The sequence below is a fragment of the Bufo gargarizans genome, chromosome 2 (assembly GCF_014858855.1).
Source record: "Bufo gargarizans isolate SCDJY-AF-19 chromosome 2, ASM1485885v1, whole genome shotgun sequence".
Classification (NCBI taxonomy): domain Eukaryota; kingdom Metazoa; phylum Chordata; class Amphibia; order Anura; family Bufonidae; genus Bufo; species Bufo gargarizans.
In genome coordinates, this window is record NC_058081.1 from 185885328 (window position 1) to 185901612 (window position 16285).

The 16285-nt window shown below is 46.0% G+C and overlaps 1 protein-coding gene across 1 annotated transcript; it reads right to left on the reverse strand.

Moving 5' to 3' along the window:
* Nucleotides 1-14505: 14505 nt before the first annotated feature.
* LOC122925753 (olfactory receptor 5F1-like) lies at nt 14506-16059 on the reverse strand. Its single transcript, XM_044277102.1, has 3 exons — nt 15157-16059; nt 14848-14904; nt 14506-14802 (listed from the first exon to the last, which is right to left on the reverse strand). Exons 1-3 carry the CDS (start codon nt 16057-16059, stop codon nt 14506-14508), a joined length of 1257 nt encoding a protein of 418 aa, XP_044133037.1.
* Between the last annotated feature and the right edge of the window lie 226 nt (nt 16060-16285).

The window sequence follows — 16285 nt, forward strand, 5'->3', positions numbered from 1 at the left end:
TGATAGAACAAATTCCAAGATTTTTATGACAAATTCGGAGTGACGCTGGTATTGGATACCACGGGTACTCAGATAATGTCTTGCTGCAGAGATCCCCCAATAGTGGGGAATGCTGGTATATAAAGCCTCTACATCAATAGATGCCAAGTAGATGGTATCTGCAACTTCGACATCCTCAATTTTGAGTAATAAATCCGTGGTATCCCTAATATGGGACGGCAGAGAAAGCACAAAGGGTCTCAGAATTCTGTCAATATAGGAGCTGACACCATACGTAATGGAGTCTATACCGGAGACAATCGGTTGTCCTTTTAATGGTGGATAACCCTTGTGGATCTTAGGGAGCGCATAAAAGGTTGGGGTTTGAGGATGGATGGATAACATATAGCCCATTTCATCCTTCGATATTAATTTCTCATCAAGTGCCTGAATCAGTATGTTCTCTAATTCCATATTAAATTTAAGCGTAGGATTTGCTGGTAAAGTGGCATAGCATGTGTTATCATTTAATAGGCACAGACACATATCCCGATATGTATAATGATCCATTACAACCACATTTCCACCTTTATCAGATGGTTTGAGTATGATACTAGGGTCTTTTTCCAACTTCAAAAGGGCCTGTATCTCGTCCTTGCTCAGATTACTGATTCTAGTACTCTGTACTCTCTCTAGTTTGGACAATTGGTCAGTCACCAGTTTACAAAACAAATCAATAACTAGAGTATCCTGGGGGGGGGGGTGTTTTTTTACTCTTTCGTTTTAAGTCGGTAAAAGGACCTAGGCCACAAGTTGTTTCATTGTCATCTAATAGGGAGCTCAGGATCCGTACCCCCTCTAGATCCGATCTATCGATACCTAGTTTCCTACACTCCTCTTCATCATGAGTTTTAAAGAACTTGCGCCATTTAAGCTTACGGACAAACAGATTGATATCCTTAATCCACTCAAAAGAATCAAAATTTGGAGAGGCCCCTACTTAGGATACTCTTCTCCTGTTCTGTTAGTGGTTTGTCCGTAAGGTTAATGACTTGGTTTTGGGAGGGGGTTATTTTGTCCGGTTTCCTCGTAGTGAGGGGATTGGTTCCCTGTCTCTTAATTGATATGGGAACTGATTTCCCCCACTTGTCATTTCTAAAAAAGTGTTCTGGGTTGACACTGGATCCTGGGAGCCAGATGGTGTTGAGGAGGAGGAGGAAGAACAAGCCGCGGGTAAGTATGATTGGTCCCCTGATCGTGTTTGTTGATTTTGGTAGGGGGTTCGTGAGTATCCCCGATTTTGCTTTGCTGGCCATTTTTTATTTCTACCTCTTCCCCTACTATTACCTCTACCCCGAACGAGTGGTACCCCTCTCTCTGTGTCAGAGGATTCAGGGTCAGTGGAGGATATATCCGTTTGTGCAGATTCCTGGGGGTATGTTTGAACAATATTAAAAGCCCGTTTGTCACGAAATTCTCCTAAGTCACGGATGAACTGTCTGTGTTTTCGGTCTTTTAGGATTGCCTGATATCTCTCAATGTTTGTCCTGAGTGTACTCTCCCGTCGCCCAAACTCAGGATCCGCCTTGAATTTCAAAGTGGATTCAATCAGTGAGTTTAGGTGATTTGAGGCTTTTTCTAGGATCAAACGTTCCTCCTCTAGTAGAATTTGCATGAATCTGATCGAGCTCGAAATGAGCTCATTCTCCCATTTTTCTATTAATTGAGCCAATCTTGACCGTTCAGCGGGTACTATATTAACCCTCAGACCTTTTGGTACTATTTTATTTTTGATATAATTCTCCAGTGATTGGCATTCCCACCACGATTTTAGGTGATCCCTATATGCCTCATTAAGATCCTTGAATATGTTTTTTAATGGTGGGGTTTTGTCCGTACTATCATCTCCCTCCTTTTCAGAAAAAGCCTCCAGTGCATCATGTATCCAGTTATTAGTATCCACAGGTCCAGATAGGAAACCAGCCATAACAGTTAGAAACACAATCACAGAGTGTCATATATTGTAGTGGTACGCTATCATCTAAAATAATATCACAGAAGAATATAGCTACCTATTTAAAAATTAACTTTTACTTAATGATATTTAAAAGAGCATCATTCCAAATCTTTCTATGATATTAAAATTTGTAGGCCAGACTAATTGTCAAGCATTTGCGTTCCACTGACAGGAAGCCGCGATCACATGACGACCAGGGCTTCTGATCATATGACCGGAGATGACGCAGGGTATCGGAATAACAGAGAACAGTGGGGCCGGCTAACAGGTATGTCACACCTGTGGGGTACTGAGTTTAAACACCAATGAGAATACCGGCACACTAACACACCCACTTAAACATCACTCACCTACGAACCAGAGGGGGCGTTACTAAACAGATGGCGCCAAAAGCTCGCTATTTAAACTCTGTTCTAACATACAAGAGGTTGCATATCATCAGCCTCTGTTACCGCCAGAATGTATAGCCACTATCCTTCGGCTATGTTAAAACCAACATAAAGTCCCCTGACGAACCAAGCTTTTTACTTGGGGAAACGCGTTGGGGCACTCTTTTGGGACATTTCCACCATCGGAATTCCTTTACCATCATCCATAGGACAATCTATCTTGTCCTTTATACAAGCAGCCTACTATGAGAAAGCATTAGGGTCATGTAGGGGTAAGTAAAGGGTCAGTTATCTTGTATCTATAAGGACATCGAACCCTCCGCACTTAAAAATCCATCGAACATCTTCAAAACGTAAGTGCCGTTTCCCTGCCTATTATTCTATCAACAAAGTATTTTTCACCCTGGTGTCTAGGGTAGGTTTTGCTTGACAATTAGTCTGGCCTACAAATTTTAATATCATAGAAAGATTTGGAATGATGCTCTTTTAAATATCATTAAGTAAAAGTTAATTTTTAAATAGGTAGCTATATTCTTCCGTGATATTATCGCCGTACTCAGGAGAAGTTGGGCAATGTGTTTTGGGGTGTCATTTTAAATATACCCATGCTGGGTGATAAAAATATCTCGGCAAAAGACAACTTTTCCAATTTTTTTATACAAAGTTGGCATTTGACCAAGATATTTATCTCACCCAGCATAGTTCCCAGAGATGCTTAGCACTTGTTGGCCCTTTTGCTTTCACTCTGCGGTCCAGCTCACCCCAAACCATCTCGATTGGGTTCAGGTCCGGTGACTGTGGAGGCCAGGTCATCTGGCGCAGCACCCCATCACTCTCCTTCATGGTCAAATAGTCCTTACACAGCCTGGAGGTGTGTTTGGGGTCATTGTCCTGTTGAAAAATAAATGATGGTCCAACTAAACGCAAACCAGATGGAATAGCATGCCGCTGCAAGATGCTGTGGTAGCCATGCTGGTTCAGTATGGATCCGTGGATCCGCAAAACACATACGGACCTCTGAATGGAGCCTTACAGGGGGGTGATCAATGACAGGGGGGTGATCAGGGAATCAATATGGGGTGATCACCCCCCTGCAAGGGACGTCCGTATGTGTTTTGCGGATCCATTAGGGTCTAATGTCCATTCCTTGTGTTCTTTAGCCCAAACAAGTCTCTTCTGCTTGTTGCCTGTCCTTAGCAGTGGTTTCCTAGCAGATATTCTACAATGAAGGCCTGATTCACACAGTCTCCTCTTAACAGTTGTTCTAGAGATGTGTCTGCTGCTAGAACTCTGTGTGGCATTCTGAATTCAAGGCTGTAGATATACAATATATTTGCCACTAGGCACCAGAGGTACAGTGCCTAAGTTGTTTGGTTGCTGGGGGTGAGGCAGGAGAAGTATTTTTCCCCTGCCTTTAGCATGACTGGCATCTATGGGGGCAGTGAAGGTTGATTAAGGGGGGAGGAGTCAGGGCTGGTGAGAGAGAAAAGAATAGGAGAGCCCAATTAGGTAACTTCCATTCCTCAACTAGACCCACAGTGCCCGAATCTTCTTCCACTTTTTCATATTGCTTCTTTCCTTATAGAGAATGTATTCATATTGCTTCACCTTATTTACCTTATTTATTAGACCATGCAGTAACATTTAGAGTGCATTTTCAAATTAAAACCCATGTAATTAATAAAATCTGGCCAGGAACATTAACTTTGTCAACAATAGATCCTTCATATACAGTAGATCATACAGTTAACTTTGGAAAGACTATTGCACAGTAACTGGGATCTGTAGTTTCTGTCTATCCTTGACCACCTCAAATATTGAACTCCAGAACTGTCCAATCTCTGGAAAAAGAGAGGTGCAGAAAATCTGTCACGTGATAATTACAATGTGGGAAAGAGAGGTATCCTTTATTCCCATTTTGTTCAAAAAAGTGGAAGTAATGTACAACCTGTGAATTATATAAAATTGAACCAAAATGTAATTTAAATTATGTGACACATTTATCAAGTTGTCATAAATACTTTCCCAGTTCTCCTGGGGAATGGCCGGAATTTCAGATCTCCAAACCCTCTGACCAGCAAAATTGAGAGTTTCCACAGACTTGTTAATCAATAGCTTATATATTTGTAAGACAAAAATCTTCTGACTTTGATTCATAGCAAGTTCCACAGTGATTCCTCCCTGGTCCTGGGTTAGTATGTTACTTGGTCTAACCTCTATGCGTTTTTGACATTTTGATTTGCCTATACCCTAGAGCAACACTTTGGTTCAGTGTCTTAGCCGGATTTCCGGATTATATAGAAGTAATAATTAGAGCTGAGCGAACACCTGGATGTTCGGGTTCGAGAAGTTCGGCCGAACTTTCCGGAAATGCTCGGGTTCGGGATCCGAACCCGACCCGAACTTCGTCCCGAACCCCATTGAAGTCAATGGGGACCCGAACTTTTCAGCACTAAAAAGGCTGTAAAACAGCCCAGGAAAGGGCTAGAGGGCTGCAAAAGGCAGCAAAATGTAGTTAAATCCCCTGCAAACAAATGTGGATAGGGAAATGAATAAAAATAAAAATAAAATAAATAAAAATTAACCAATATCAATTGGAGAGAGGTCCCATAGCAGAGAATCAGGCTTCATGTCACCCACCACTGGAACAGGCCACTGTCAGATATTTAGACCCCGGCACCCAGACAGAGGAGAGAGGTCCCATAGCAGAGAATCAGGCTTCATGTCATAGCAGAGAATCAGGCTTCATGTCAAAGCAGAGAATCAGGCTTCATGTCATAGCAGAGAATCAGGCTTCACATCACCCACCACTGGAACAGGCCATTGTCAGATATTTTGGCCCTGGCACCCAGACAGAGGAGAGAGGTCCCATTGCAGAGAATCAGGCTTCATGTCATAGCAGAGAATCAGGCTTCACGTCACCCACCACTGGAACAGGCCATTGTCAGATATTTTGGCCTTGGCACCCAGATAGAGGAGAGAGATCCCATAACAGAGAATCAGGATTCATGTCATAGCAGAGAATCAGGCTTCATGTCATAGCAGAGAATCAGGCTTCATGTCACCCAACACTGGAACAGGCCACTGTCAGATATTTTTAGGCCCCGACACCCAGACAGAGGAGAGAGGTCCCATAGCAGAGTATCAGGCTTCATGTCATAGCAGAGAATCATGCTTCATGTCACCCACCACTGGAACAGGCCATTGTCAGATATTTTTAGGCCCCGACACCCAGACAGAGGAGAGAGGTCCCATAGCAGAGAATCAGGCTTCATGTCATAGCAGAGAATCATGCTTCATGTCAGCCAACACTGGAACAGGCCACTGTCAGATATTTTTAGGCCCAGGCACCCAGACAGAGGAGAGAGGTCCCATAGCAGAGAATCAGGCTTCATGTCATAGCAGAGAATCAGGCTTCATGTCATAGCAGAGAATCAGGCTTCATATCACCCAACACTGGAACAGGCCACTGTCAGATATTTTTAGGCCCAGGCACCCAGACAGAGTAGAGGTTCATTCAACTTTGGGTTGCCCCACAATATAATGCTAAAATGAAAATAAAAATAGGATTGACTGAGGAAGTGCCCTGGAGTACAATAATATATGGTTAAGGGGAGGTAGTTAAAAATGTCTAATCTGCACAAGGGATGGACAGGTCCTGTGGGATCCATGCCTGGTTCATTTTTATGAACGTCAGCTTGTCCACATTGGCTGTAGACAGGCAGCTGCGTTTGTCTATAATGACGCCCCCTGCCGTGCTGAATACACGTTCAGACAAAACGCTGGCTGCCGGGCAGGCCAGAACCTCCAAGGCATAAAGGGCTAGCTCTGGCCACGTGGACAATTTGGAGACCCAGAAGTTGAATGGGGCCGAACCATCAGTCAGTACGTGGAGGGGTGTGCACACGTACTGTTCCACCATGTTAGTGAAATGTTGCCTCTTGCTAACACGTTCCGTATCAGGTGGTGGTGCAGTTAGCTGTGGCGTGTTGACAAAACTTTTCCACATCTCTGCCATGCTAACCCTGCCCTCAGAGGAGCTGGCCGTGACACAGCTGCGTTGGCGACCTCTTGCTCCTCCTCTGCCTTCGCATTGGGCTTCCACTTGTTCCCCTGTGACATTTGGGAATGCTCTCAGTAGCGCGTCTACCAATGTGCACTTGTACTCGCGCATCTTCCTATCACGCTCCAGTGCAGGAAGTAAGGTGGGCACATTGTCTTTATACCGGGGATCCAGCAGGGTGGCAACACAGTAGTCCGCACACGTTAAAATGTGGGCAACTCTGCTGTCGTTGCACAGGCACTGCAGCATGTAGTCGCTCATGTGTGCCAGGCTGCCCAGAGGTAAGGACAAGCTGTCCTCTGTGGGAGGCGTATCGTCATCGTCCGGCGTTTCCCCCCAGCCACGCACCAGTGATGGGCCCGAGCTGCGTTGGGTGCCACCCGCTGTGAACATGCTTCATCCTCATCCTCCTCCACCTCATCCTCGTCCTCCAGTAGTGGGCCCTGGCTGGCCACATTTGTACCTGGCCTCTGCTGTTGCAAAAAACCTCCCTCTGAGTCACTTCTAAGAGACTGGCCTGAAAGTGCTAAAAATAACCCCTCTTCCTCCTCCTCCTCCTGGGCCACCTCCTCTTCCATCATCGCCCTAAGTGTTTTCTCAAGGAGACATAGAAGTGGTATTGTAACGCTGATAGCGGCGTCATCGCCACTGGCCATGTTGGTGGAGTACTCGAAACAGCGCAACAGGGCACACAGGTCTCGCATGGAGGCCCAGTCATTGGTGGTGAAGTGGTGCTGTTCCGCAGTGCGACTGACCCGTGCGTGCGGCAGCTAAAACTCCAGTATGGCCTGCTGCTGCTCGCACAGTCTGTCCAGCATGTGCAAGGTGGAATTCCACCTAGTGGGCACGTCGCATATGAGGTGGTGAGCGGGAAGGCCAAAGTTACGCTGTAGAGCAGACAGGCGAGCAGCGGCAGGATGTGAACGCCGGAAGCGCGCACAGACGGCCCGCACTTTATGCAGCAGCTCTGACATGTCGGGGTAGTTGTGAATGAACTTCTGCACCACCAAATTCAGCACATGCGCCAGACAAGGGATGTGCGTCAAACCGGCTAGTCCCAGAGCTGCAACGAGATTTTGCCCATTATTGCACACCACCAGGCCAGGCTTGAGGCTCACCGGCAGCAACCACTCGTCGGTCTGTTGTTCTATACCCCGCCACAACTCCTGTGCGGTGTGGGGCCTGTCCCCCAAACATATGAGTTTCAGAATGGCCTGCTGACGTTTACCCCGGGCTGTGCTGAAGTTGGTGGTGAAGGTGTGTGGCTGACTGGATGAGCAGGTGGAAGAAGAGGAGGAGGAAGCCGAGTAGGAGGAGGAGGCAACAGGAGGCAAAGAATGTTGCCCTGCGATCCTTGGCGGTGGAAGGACGTGCGCCAAACAGCTCTCCGCCTGGGGCACAGCCGCTACTACATTTACCCAGTGTGCAGTTAGGGAGATATAGCGTCCCTGGCCATGCTTACTGGTCCACGTATCTGTGGTTAGGTGGACCTTGCCACAGATGGCGTTGCGCAGTGAACACTTGATTTTATTGGATACTTGGTTGTGCAGGGAAGGCACGGCTCTCTTGGAGAAGTAGTGGCGGCTGGGAACAACATACTGTGGGACAGCAAGCGACATGAGCTGTTTGAAGCTGTCTGTGTCCACCAGCCTGAATGACAGCATTTCATAGGCCAGTAGTTTAGAAATGCTGGCATTCAGGGCCAGGGATCGAGGGTGGCTAGGTGTGAATTTACGCTTTCTCTCAAATGTTTGTGAGATGGAGAGCTGAACACTGCTGTGTGACATGGTTGAGATGCTTGGTGACGGAGGTGGTGGTGTTGGTGGTACATCCTCTGTTTGCTGGGCGGCAGGTGCCAACGTTCCTCCAGAGGCAGGGGAAGAGGCCGAGGCGGCAGCAGCAGAAGAGGCGAGGCGGCAGCAGCAGAAAAGGTAGCAGGGGGAGCCTGAGTGAGTTCCTTGTTTTTAAGGTGTTTACTCCACTGCTGTTCATGCTTGGCATGCAGGTGCCTGGTCATGCAGGTTGTGCTAAGGTTCAGAACGTTAATGCCTCGCTTCAGGCTCTGATGGCACAGCGTGCAAACCACTCGGGTCTTGTCGTCAGCACATTGTTTGAAGAAGTGCCATGCCAGGGAACTCCTTGAAGCTGCCTTTGGGGTGCTCGGTCCCAGATGGCGGCGGTCAGTAGCAGGCGGAGTCTCTTGACGGCAGGTGTTCTGCTTTTGCCCACTGCTCCCTCTTTTGCTACGCTGTTGGCTCGGTCTCACCACTGCCTCTTCCTTCAAACTGTGAAAGTCAGTGGCACTACCTTCATTCCATGTGGGGTCTAGGACCTCATCGTCCTCTGCATCGTCTTCCACCCACTCTTCCTCCCTGACCTCCTCCTGTTCAGTCTGCACACTGTTGACACCTGTGTTTCATCATCATCAGAGACGTGCTGAGGTGGTATTCCCATGTCCTCATCATCAGGAAACATAAGTGGTTGTGCGTCAGTGCATTCTATGTCTTCCACTGCTGGGGAAGGGCTAGGTGGATGCCCTTGGGAAACCCTGCCAGCGGAGTCTTCAAACAGCATAAGAGACTGCTGCATAACTTGAGGCTCAGACAGTTTCCCTGATATGCATGGGGGTGATGTGACAGACTGATGGGCTTGGTTTTCAGGCGCCACCTGTGCGCTTTCTGCAGAAGACTGGGTGGGAGATAATGTGAACGTGCTGGATCCGCTGTCGGCCACCCAATTGACTAATGCCTGTACCTGCTCAGGCCTTACCATCCTTAGAACGGCATTGGGCCCCACCAAATATTGCTGTAAATTCTGGCGGCTACTGGGACCTGAGGTAGTTGGTTCACTAGGACGTGTGGCTGTGGCAGAACGGCCACGTCCTCTCTCAGCACCAGAGGGTCCACTAACACCACCACGACCATGTCCGCGTCCGCGTCCTTTACTAGATATTTTCCTCATTGTTACTGTTCACCACAATAAGAAAAAAAATATTTGGCCCAATGTATTGAACTCAAATTCAGGCCTTTTTTTTTACAGACACCTAACACTATCTGGCTATCTATTTAGGTACTGTATAACACTAATACAGGCACAGCAGTAACGACAGATTTAGCTGAATATAAATTGTAGGCCTAGTATTTAGGCCCTGGATGACAGGTATACGTTTACGGCCAGAATTAGACTTGAAAATGCAAGGTAGCATGTGAAGTTATTGAGGAGGACCCTATCCGCACCTTCAATCTAATATACCCTTTATGGATAGATTTAAAGTTGGCCTGATACAGCAGAAACCACTAATTTAGGGAATTGCTAAGTTGGGAATTGTATTTCAACCCAGAACAAAAACTGTGCTTCAGGCCTCATGCACAAGACCGTTGTGTGCATCCGTGGCTGTTGTGCCGTTTTCCGTTTTTTTTTTGCGGACCCATTGACTTTCAATGAGTCCGTGGAAAAATCGGAAAATGCACCGTTTTGCAGCCGAGACAGTGATCCGTGTATCTTGTCCGTCAAAAAAATATGACCTGTCCTATTTTTTTGACGGACAACGGTTCACGGACCCATTCAAGTCAATGGGTCCGTGAAAGAACATGGATGCACACAAGATTGGCATCCGTGTCCGTGATCCGTGGCCGTAGGTTACTTTCATACAGACAGATCCGAAGATCCGTCTGCATAAAAGCTTTTTCAGATCTAAGTTTTCACTTCGTGAAAACTCATATCCGACAGTATATTCTAACACAGAGGCGTTCCCATGGTGATGGCGACGCTTCTAGTTAGAATACACTACAAACTGTGTACAAGACTGCCCCCTGCTGCCTGGCAGCCCCTGATCTCTTACAGGGGGCCGTGATCAGCACAATCAGCACCTGAAGGGGTTAATTGTACTATCATATCCACCTCCCCAGTTTGAATATCATTGGTGGCCAGTGCGGCCCCCCCTCCCTCCCTCTATTGTAATAATTTGTTGGTGGCACAGTGTGCACCCCCTCCCCCCGCCCCCGCCCTTCCTCCCTCTATTGTAATAATTCGTTGGTGGCATAGTGTGCGCCCCCCCCTCCCTCTATTGTAATAATTCGTTGGTGGGAGTGTGCGCCCCCCCTCCTCCCTCTATTGTAATAATTAGTTGGTGGCACAGTGTGCGCCCCCCCTGTCCCTCCCTCTATTGTAATAATTCGTTGGTGGCAGTGTGCACCCCCCCCCCCCTCCCTCTATTGCAATAATTAGTTGGTGGCACAGTGTGCAACCCCCCGCCTCCCCTCTCTCCCTCTTTTGTAATAATTCGTTGGTGGCACAGTGTGCGCCCCCCATCGGCCCCCCTCCCTCTATAGCATTAACAACATTGGTGGCCAGTGTGTGGCCTCCCATCTCCCCCCCCATACCATTGGTGGCAGCGGAGTTCCGATCGGAGTCCCAGTTTAATCGTTGGGGCTCCGATCAGTAACCATGGCAACCAGGACGCTACTGCAGTCCTGGTTGCCATGGTTACTTAGCAATAGTACAATAGTAGAAGATTCATACTTACCTGTTGGCTGCTGCGATGTCTGTGTCCGGCCGGGAGCTCCTCCTACTGGTAAGTGACAGGTCTGTGCGGCGCATTGCTGTCACTTACCAGTAGGTGGAGCTCCCGGCCGGACACAGACATCGCAGCAGCCAGCAGGTAAGTATGAATCTTCTACTATTGTACTATTGCTAAGTAACCATGGCAACCAGGGCTGCAGTAGCTTCCTGGTTGCCATGGTTACCGATCGGAGCCCCAGCGATTAAACTGGGACTCCGATCGGAACTCCGCTGCCACCAATGATCGGGGGGGGGGGGAGATGGGAGGTCGCACACTGGCCACCAATGTTGTTAATGCTATAGACAGAGGGGGGGCCGATGGGGGGCGCACACTGTGCCAACAACGAATTATCACAATAGAGGGAGGAAGGGGGGGCGGGGGGGCGCACACTGCCACCAACAAATTATTACAATAGAGGGAGGAAGGGGGGGGCGGGGGGCTGCACACTGCCACCAACAAATTATTACAATGGAGGGAGGGAGGGGGGGCGAGGGGCCTCACACTGTGCCACCAACCTATTATTACAATAGAGGGAGGGAGGTGGGGGCCGCCGCACTGGCCACCAATGATATTCAAACTGGGGAGGGGGGGGGTCTGTCCCCTGCTGCCTGGCAGCCCCTGATCTCTTACAGGGGGATATGATAGTACAATTAACCCCTTCAGGTGCGGCACCTGAGGGGTTAATTGTGCTGATCACGACCCCCTGTAAGAGATCAGGGGCTGCCAGGCAGCAGGGGGCAGTCATGTACACAGTTTGTAGTATATTCTAATTAGAAGCGTCCCCATCACTATGGGAACGCCTCTGTGTTAGAATATACTGTCGGAAATGAGTTTTCACAATCTAACTCATATCCGACAGTATATTCTAACATAGAGGCGTTCCCATGGTGATGGGGACGCTTCAAGTTAAAATATACCATCGGATTGGAGAAAACTCCGATCCGATGGTATAAAAGGGACTCCAGACTTTACATTGAAAGTCAATGGGGACGGATCCGTTTGCAATTGCACCATATTGTGTCAACGTCAAACGGATCCGTCCCCATTGACTTGCATTGTAATTCAGGATGGATCTGTTTGGCTCCGCACGGCCAGGCGGACACCAAAACGACTTTTTTTTCATGTCCGTGGATCCTCCAAAAATCAAGGAAGACCCACGGACGAAAAAACGGTCACGGATCACGGACCTACGGACCCCGTTTTTGCGGACCATGAAAAAATACTGTTGTGTGCATGAGGCCTTAACGGACACCAAATAACTTGACCAGCCACAGCAATAACGACAGATTTAGCTGAATATTAATTGTAGGCCTAGTATTTAGGCGCTGGATGAAAGGTATACGTTTACGGACAGAATTAGACTTGGAAATGCACGGTAGCGTGTGAAGTTATTGAGGATGACACTATCCGCACCTTTAATCTAATATACCCTTTTATGGATCGATTTAAACTTGGCCTGATACAGCAGGAATCACTGATTCAGGGAATTGCTAAGTTGGGAATTGTATTTCTACCCAGAACAAAAACTGTGCTTTGGCGGACACTAAATGAATTGACCAGCCACAGCAATAACGACAGATTTAGCTGAATATAAATTTTAGGCCTCTTATTTAGGCGCTGGGTGACAGGTATACGTTTACGGACAGAATTAAGCTTGGAAATGCACGGTAGCGTGTGAAGTTATTGAGGATGACACTATCCGCACCTTCAATCTAATATACCCTTTTATGGATAGATTTAAAGTTGGCCTGATACAGCAGAAACCACTAATTTAGGGAATTGCTAAGTTGGGAATTGTATTTCAACCCTGAACAAAAATATATCCTTTGCCAGACAGCAGACAGTATTACAATTGGCTAGCCACAGCTGAAACACCAGATTTAGGTTACTGCTATTTTGGCAATTGTATTTCACCCCTCAATAAAATAGCAAGCACAGCCAAGCCCCTGATGTAGGATATAGCAACAAAAAAAATAACACACTATTCATGGTTAAATGGACTTGGTGGCAGCTTGTGCTGGCGCACCACAAGACACAAAATGGCCGCCGATCACCCCAGAAAAAAGTGACTGAAAAACGCTCTGGGCAGCCTAAAAACAGTGAGCAATTGAATAGCAGAAGATGAATGATTCACAGCTGTAGATTGATCACTTCATTAAGTGTTTTTGCTGAGTAAATCCCAGTCTAGTGCCTAATCTCGCCCTAACAGCAGCAGCTGCATCCTCTCCCTACACTGATCAGAGCAGAGTGACGTGCGGCGCTACGTGACTCCAGCTTAAATAGAGGCTGGGTCACATGCTGCACTGGCCAATCACAGCCATGCCAATAGTAGGCATGGCTGTGATGGCCTCTTGGGGCAAGTAGTCTGATGCTTGTTGATTGGCTGCTTTGCAGCCTTTCAAAAAGCATCAAGAAAGTGATGAACACCGAACCCGAACCCGGACTTTTACGAAAATGTTCGGGTCCGTGTCACGGACACCCCAAAATTCGGTACGAACCCGAACTGTATCACTCATCTCTATCCGTGAATAAATACTGTGACCACTGTAGAATAACAAGCGTATGTAGAGTGAAAGGCCTGTGATGTCCATCTCTTATTAATCCTCAAAGTAGTTTATTTTGTAAGATTGGTATACAAAAGACATACAATGGCTGGTAGGTGCCTGTTAAATAGAAAACTGCATATCTTTCGATCCTGTCTTCCAGGTCTCACACATTCCATATTCCAATTCTTACCAACATTGTAACTAAATATACACCACCTCCATCTCTAAAAGGACGCATTTCAACCAACCTGCCTCAAATATCCACTCCCCGACCCCACACAACCCCTCCATTGATCTGCAGCTACCAAGAGTGTACATGTATATTTGCCACTAGGCACCAGAGATTCAGTGCCTAAGTTATTGGTTGCAGGGGGTAATGCAGGTATTTTTTACAGGAATGGCATTCATGGGACAGGGGAGGATTATATTACGGTAGTTCATCCACTGCAGTCACAGCAGTGCAGAGGGAGGGAGAAAATGAACAATTCTCCTCCTTCCTCTCATTAGCAGTATAAATTTTCTCTTTCTTTTGACAATTAACACTTGTGTGTGTCTGAATATTCCAGTTAAGGAATAATTTTTGGATGGTTGTGTAGAACAAGCCAGTCTTTATTCTGACATTAAAATGGTTTTCCAACATATTTTTACTGATAACCTATCCCTTGGATAGGTCATCAGTATATGATTGGTGGGGGTCCGAGACCACTGTCAGTCAGCTGTTTGAGAACGCACAAGCTTTTGAAGTAGTGTTGCGGCCTTCTATTTGATCACCAAACATAGCAACGTCCATTTGATAGCAGCTGTGCCGCAACTTAGTCCCATTCACTTCAATATGGCTGAGCTGTACTTGGCCATGTGACCATGAGCTTGATTTCACATGGAAAGGTAAAGAAAGCTAAGAGAAAGCCACAATGCTACTGCAGCTTGCCATTCTGGTCTGCGTGCAAAGGTTACAGTTCTTTCTGGGCTATCCCACCACTAAGACGATTGGCCATCACGGCCGGCGTTGTGATCATTATCATCCCCTTGTTACCCCCCCATGACTCCTCTTCCTTCTTCTGTAGCAGCATCTTATCTCCATTCTCCTTCTCAATGGGACTTTCTCCTTGTGGATCCCCAACAATTAAAGGGCGGACAGAAAAATGCATAAGCTGTTTTTCTTCCTCCATTCCTTGTGTGAGTGTCCGCTCCGAGATAAATTTCAGGGGAATTACATAGTTTATGCTGCAGTTATCCCTACTGAATGGCTTCAATATGCAACAGGCATTTATGATGAGCTGACACTTTCTGACCTTGAAACAACACATGTAGTGGTCTGGTGCATGAAAAAAATCATTAACTGCTTTACGCTCTAGCTCTAGCATCTGTAAGGTGGAATTCCAGTCACTTGATAAAGGGGAAGCAATTTTTTATTAACAAAAAGAGATAGAAAAAAATTCACTAAAGTCCCAGTAGACTAGAGGGTGTTATATATCAATTTTCAGGTCAATTGGAGCAACTTTGATTTGCAGTGAATCAATGTGGGTCTGAACAGAACTTTTTAAAAAATTACTGAAAGTTAACTCATCTCAACTTCAATTTGTTCTAACATTAAATTGTACCAGAGCTTTTTTTACATCTTGATTTCTTAAGCTGTAGATTATGGGATTTAACATGGGTATTATCACTGTATAGAACACTGACACTATCCATTCCTGATCCCCGGCATAGGCAGAATTTGGTCGTAAGTACATGAAGAAAACTGGACAGTAGAATAAGGCTACGCATGTAAAGTGAGAGACACAAGTAGATAAAGACTTAATCCTACTTCTTGAAGACCCTATCTTAAACAAGGCAAGGATAATGTATGTGTATGATATTACTATACAGAAGAAAGAACCTACTTCAATAGAACCAGCAACAATATATTCAAGCATCTCATTAAGATATGTATCGCTACAAGAAAGTTTCAATATAGGGTTAAAATCACAGAAAAAATGGTTGATCTGATTAGACCGACAGAACGGTAGACTAAATGCAGCACTTGTGTGAATTAATGAGTTAAGACATCCTGCAATGTATACTGAGCAAATAAGTCGAATGCATGTCACTTTGTTAACAAGGACTGCATAGTACAGAGGTTTACATATAGCTACATATCGATCATAGGCCATCACTGCAAGTAACATTGCTTCAGAGCTCGCCAGGTCAATGAAGAAGAACATTTGAATTGCACAACCAGTAATGGAGATTGTCTTCTTTGCTGATAAGAGGTTGGCCATAATGTTGGGTGTTATAGTTGATGAATAAAGGACATCTACAAGGGATAAATTCATAAGGAAGAAGTACATTGGTGTTTGCAATCCTGGAGTCATTCTTATTAATACAATAATAATAAGATTACCCAGAAAGGTTACCATGTAGACTAACAAGCAGAGAAGAAAGAGAGGGAGCTGAAGGTTTGGGTTGGAGGAGAGACCAGTAAGAACAAATTCTGTCACAAAAGATCCATTCTTCTTTCTCATTTTAGTCTCTCTTTTGGGTGTAAAAAATTGCATTATATAATAATAATCTTTATTTATATAGTGCCAACATATTCCGTAGCACATTACAATCAAGAGGTTCAAGTACAAACAAAGTCATAAATAACATAGCAGCAATCAGGTCGACAATTAAAAGAAGCGGAATGAGGGCCCTGCTCGCATTTATCTTGTGAATTAACATAAAATATGTTTTAAGAAACAATAGCTT

What these genes read in the sequence shown, in the direction of transcription:
- LOC122925753 (XM_044277102.1), bottom strand. Translation starts at nt 16,059, where the DNA reads ATGAGAAAGAAGAATGGATCTTTTGTGACAGAATTTGTTCTTACTGGT. An exon ending in AAGATGTAAAAAAAGCTCTG is followed by an intron (nt 14,905 to 15,156) that starts GTACAATTTAAT and finishes CTAGAGCTAGAG; the next exon opens with CGTAAAGCAGTTAATGATTT. An exon ending in ACTACATGTGTTGTTTCAAG is followed by an intron (nt 14,803 to 14,847) that starts GTCAGAAAGTGT and finishes TGCATATTGAAG; the next exon opens with CCATTCAGTAGGGATAACTG.